Raw genomic sequence first — 5,362 nt, forward strand, 5'->3', positions numbered from 1 at the left:
TCCTATATGAAAGGTCTATGTATACTCGATATGAATATATATTATGTGTATGTAGAGGTCTATGTAAACTTCCAAGTAGAGAGAATAAAAGTTTTAAATTTTTCCGCATTTTCAACCTATGAATGTATGACATGAAATTAGTGGCTAGTCTTAGTCATTAAAAGGATGAAGACGCCAGTTACATCTAGGGGGTAAACCCGGATGTGACAAACTTGGTATAAAAGCATGAAGTTGAATACCATTGAGTTATGTTTCTCTCTCTACCATGTCTATGTAGGTTTGTATTCATAAATGTAAAGCGCGCCACACTTATGAGTAGGACCCTATATGATGCTTAGAAATCACTCTTTCTTAGAAATCTTATATCGTGCCAATAGAGTATAATTATAGTGTGCTTTTGCATCTAACCCTCGAAGGAATGTGGATCGAAGACTTGAGGAAGAAGTTGCTGATGCGACAGCTCCTTCCCATGATGAGAAAGTTCCTTCACTTGAGGAGAATGCTAATGATGATCAAGCCCTGACTAACCCTATACCTACACAGAGGTGGAGATTAGGGCTATTCTTGTTCAAATGGACCAAGCCATGACTACACAAGCACAAGCTGCAACGGTTCAAGTCCAAGCTATGACGACTCAAGACAATCGGGATGTTTCTCCTCGTCCTCATCAACAAGTCACTACATGGCTTTCCATCTACGGGACTTCACTGAGATGTACCCTACTACTTTCTATGGGTCTAAGGTTGATGAAGACCCCCAAGAATTCCTTGATGAGGTCTACAAAGCACTTTATGTTATAAGGGTGACTTTAAGTGAGAAGGCCGAGTTGGCCTCATATCAACTCAAGGATGTGGCTCAAACTTGGTATGTGCAATGGAGGGACAATCGGTTGTTGAGGGGTGGTCTTGTGACTTGGGTTATCTTTAAGGCGGCTTTTCTAGATCGGTTTTTCCCTAGAGAGATGAGTGAGGAGAAGGTGATGGAGTTCATCAATCTTCGCCAAGGAGGGAAGAGTATTCATGGGTATTCTTTGGAATTTGTTAAGTTTTGCAAATATGCTCCTTCTTTAGTCTCCGATCCTAGAGACCAAATGAGCCATTTTGTGACGGGGGTGCCGGAGGACTTACAAGAGGAGTAACAATCGGCCATTCTACATGACAACATGAACATTTCCCATCTTATGGTCTATGCAAGAAGGGTTGAGGAGGCAAGAGCCAAGAGAAAGATTAGAGATTCTAAGAGGGATAGGTCATTTGATGGAGGCTCCTCAAAGAATAGGTTTGGGATACAAGATAAGCCTAAATTAAAGAAGCGGGGTTCAAATCAAGTTCCTACCAAATTCGCAAGAGCTAGTGGTGATAGGGTGCCTAACCCTAAATTTAAGAAGGGAGAACGTTCTAATTAACCAAAGGAGAAGCCAAATTATGGAAAGTGTGGTAAAAAGAACTATGGTGAGTGCCTTAAGGAGATGTATAATTGCTTTAGTTGTGGCAAGAGTGGTCACAAAATGAGAGATTGTCCAGACTTGAAGAGTCAAGACAAGGGTAGTGGCCAAGCTAAAGAAAGTGGTTGTAGTTATGCTCCAAAGAAGAACCGCTTCTATGCTCTCCGATCTAGGGTTGAGCAAGAGACCTCTCCCGACGTGGTGAGCGGTATGTTAAAAATATTTACTCTTGATGTGTATGCTTTACTTAATTCGGGTGCTACTTTATCCTTTCTTACACCACTAGTAGCTAAAAAGTTTGATGTGTTACCCGATATTTTGCATGAGCCTTTTCTAGTGTCTACTCCGCTGGGAGAGTCGGTTGTTGCTAAAAGAGTCTATCAAAATTGTCCTATTTCATTGCCCAATAGAGTCTCTTATGTCGATATAATAGAACTCGATATGCTTGATTTTAATATTATATTGGGTATGGATTGGTTGCATGCATGTTTTGCATCCATTGATTGTAGGACAAGAGTGGTGAAGTTTAACTTCCCAAATAAACCCGTTGTTGAGTGGAAGGGGAAAATTCTATTCCTAGAGGTCGCATCTTATCTTGTCTAAAAGCATGTAAATGATCTCCAAGGGTTGTCTCTATCACATTGTAAGAGTCCAAGATTTGGATTCCAAAATTACTCCTATTGAGTCGGTCCCCGTAGTGAATGAATTTTTAGAGGTTTTTACCTAATGACCTTCCCGTTATTCCTCCCGAATGGAAAATTGATTTTGGTATCAATTTGCTACCATAAAAAAATCCCATTTCAATCCCTCCATATTGGATGGCTCCGGCCGAATTGAAATATTTGAAGGCTCAACTCAATGATTTGCTTGACAAAGTCTTTATAAAGCCTAGTATATCTTCATGGGGTGCTCCGGTGTTACTTGTCAGAAAGAAGGATGGGTCTTTGAGAATATGTATTGACTACCGCCATCTCAACAAGGTCACTATTAAGAATAAGTACCCTCTCCCTCAGATTGATGACTTATTTGACCAACTCCAAGGGGCGAGTTACTTTTCAAATACAGACTTCAGGTCGGGGTATCATCAACTCAGGGTGAGAGGGAAGGATGTACCAAAGACGGCCTTTTGGAGTAGGTATGGGCATTATGAGTTCTTGGTCATGTATTTCGATCTCACTAATGCTCTGGCGACATTTATGGACCTAATGAATAGAGTATTTCAAAATTACCTAGATTCATTTTTCGTTGTCTTCATTGACGATATCTTGGTATACTCAAAGAATGAGGATGATCATAATTTGAGGGTAGTGTTGCAAACCCTTAAAGAACATCAATTGTATGCCAAATATAGTAAGTGTGAGTTTTGGTTGAGATGGGTTGCTTTTCTTAGGCACATATTTCTAGTGAGGGAGTTGAAGTAGATCCAAGGAAAACGGAAGCGGTGAAAATTGGATGTTTCATGTCAATTGCGTCTCCTTTGACTATTTGACCCAAAAGAGTAAAAAGTTTGAGTGGTCGGAGTCATGAGACAAGAGCTTCCAATTGTTGAAAAATAAGCTTACTTCCACTTGGGTGTTGAACTTACCAGAAGGTATAAAGGGTTGTGTGGTGTATTGTGGCGTATCCCGAGTGGGTTTGGGGTGTGTGCTTACGCAAAACGGGAAGGTGATAGCTTATGCCTCTTGGCAAATAAAGGTACATGAGAGGAATTACCCCACTTATGACGTTGAATTAGCAGACGTGGTGTTTGCTTTGGAAATTTGGAGGCATTATTTGTATGAGGTTCATGTGGATGTTTTTACCGATCATAAGAGTCTCCAATATGTGTTTACCCAAAAGGAGTTAAATCTCCGACAAAGAAGGTGGCTTTAGTTGTTGAAAGATTATGATATGAGTATCCTTTATCACCCCGAAAAGGCTAATGTAGTTGCAGATGCCCTAAGATGGATGACTATGGGTAGTGTATCCCATCTTGATGAAGACAAAAAGGACCTAGCAAGGGAAGTATATTGGTTGGCTAGGTTGGGGGTGAGGTTGGAGAGTGCTCCGAATAGGGGTGCCATAGTTCATCATAACTACGAGTCATCTTTTGTGGTTGAGGTGAAGTCCAAACAACACCTTGATTTAGCCTTGATGGAGATGAAAGAATCGGTCCTTGGTAAGTTGAATGAATCATTCTCCCTAGGGGTATGGTATGTTAAAGTACCAAGAAGATTATGTGTTCCCGATGTAGATGGGTTGAGGGTTTAGATCTTAGAAAAAGCACATGGGTCCCGCTACTCAATTCATCCGGGGTCGACAAAAATGTACCATGACCTAAGGGAAATATATTGGTGGGAAGGTCTAAAAAGGGACATAGCGGAATTTGTCTCTAAGTGTCTGAATTGCAAACAAGTAAAGGTCGAACACCTAAAGCCGGGTGGCGTACTACAAGAGATCCAAATTTCAACTTGGAAGTGGGAAGACATCAACATGGACTTTGTAGTAGGTTTACCCCGGACCCAAAATTTATGATTCCATATGGGTGGTTGTGGATCAATTGACTAAATCCGCTCATTTTATCCCCGTCAAGTCTTCATATTCGGTAGAGGATTATGCAAGAATCTTCCTAGATGAGATTGTGTGCCACCATGACATTTCGTTATCCATCATATTGGTTCAGGGCGCATAATTCTCATCTAGATTTTGGAGGTCATTCCAAAAAGCATTAGGTACTACAGTGGAGTTGAGCAGCACTTTTCATCCCCAAACGGATGGTCAAGTGGAGAGTACGGTACAAGCCCTTGAAGATATGCTTAGATCATTCATTATTGATTTTAAAGGGAGTTGGGATAGGCATTTACTTTTTTAGTGGAGTTTGCCTACAATAACAATTTTCATTCATCCATATTCATGGCTCCCTATGAAGCCTTGTATGGTAGGAGGTGTAGGTATCCAATTGAATGGTTTGAAGTGGGTGAGCCATCACTTCTTGGTCCTGAGTTGATTTATAAGACTTTGGAAAAGGTTCATATCATAAGGAATCGGTTGCAAACAGCCTATAGTCGGCAAAAGTCTTATGCTGATAATAGGAGAAGGGATTTGGAGTTTGAAGAAGGTGATAAGGTGTATTTAAACATGTCACCAGTGACAGGGGTGGTTAGGTTTGGAAAAAAAGGGAAATTGAATCCTCGTTATATGGGTCCCTATGAAATCTTGCAAAGGGTTGGTAAGGTTGCCTATCAATTGAAACTTCCTAGTGAATTGGCTCCGGTTAATCCGGTTTTCCATGTTTCTACGTTAAAAAAGAGTATCGGTGACCCCGAGTCCATTCTTCCTATTGAGGGTCTTAGTGTCAAGGATAACCTCTCTTATGAGGAAGTCCTAGTTCAAATTCTTGATAGGCAAGTCAAGAAGTTGAGGAATAAAGAGGTGGTATTCATAAAATTGCTATGGAAAAATCAATTAGTTGAGGGTGATACATGGGAGGCGGAGACCGATATGAAATCCCGTTATCCTCAAATTTTTGAGAATTAAGGTTAGCCATTTTTAATTATATAATTATGACTAAGATTTGTGTTTCTTGATTTTTGGGTGAAGTGTTGCAAAAAATGGCATTTTTGAAAACCTCACAGTAAGTTTTACAGTAAAGTCACTGTAGTATTGCTACTTGAAACTTGAAATTTTGCTTTTTGCTTGCTTTGAGTTATGTTGTGCATTTTGATATGGTGAGTCTTCATAAAATTATAGGTAGCATGTTTTAAGTTGAACTTTGTGCTAATTGACTCATGTGATGTATGTTGAGCTCATAAGTGTTGTGAGAAGGAAATGCCTCATGATGAAGTGTTTTGAGCCTTAGGTGTGGTAATATGAGTTTTGATATTCGCTTTGTTAAAGTGACATGATTTATGTTAAATGCATATTGTTGATTGGTTGGTC

At 40.0% G+C, this 5,362-nt stretch overlaps 1 protein-coding gene across 1 annotated transcript; it reads left to right on the forward strand.

Moving 5' to 3' along the window:
• Positions 1–682: 682 nt before the first annotated feature.
• Positions 683–1,138, forward strand: LOC138337944 (uncharacterized). Its single transcript, XM_069288390.1, has one exon. It carries the CDS (start codon positions 683–685, stop codon positions 1,136–1,138), a length of 456 nt encoding a protein of 151 aa, XP_069144491.1.
• Positions 1,139–5,362: the final 4,224 nt, after the last annotated feature.

The sequence above is a fragment of the Solanum lycopersicum genome, chromosome 8 (genome assembly GCF_036512215.1).
Source record: "Solanum lycopersicum chromosome 8, SLM_r2.1".
Taxonomy (NCBI): domain Eukaryota; kingdom Viridiplantae; phylum Streptophyta; class Magnoliopsida; order Solanales; family Solanaceae; genus Solanum; species Solanum lycopersicum.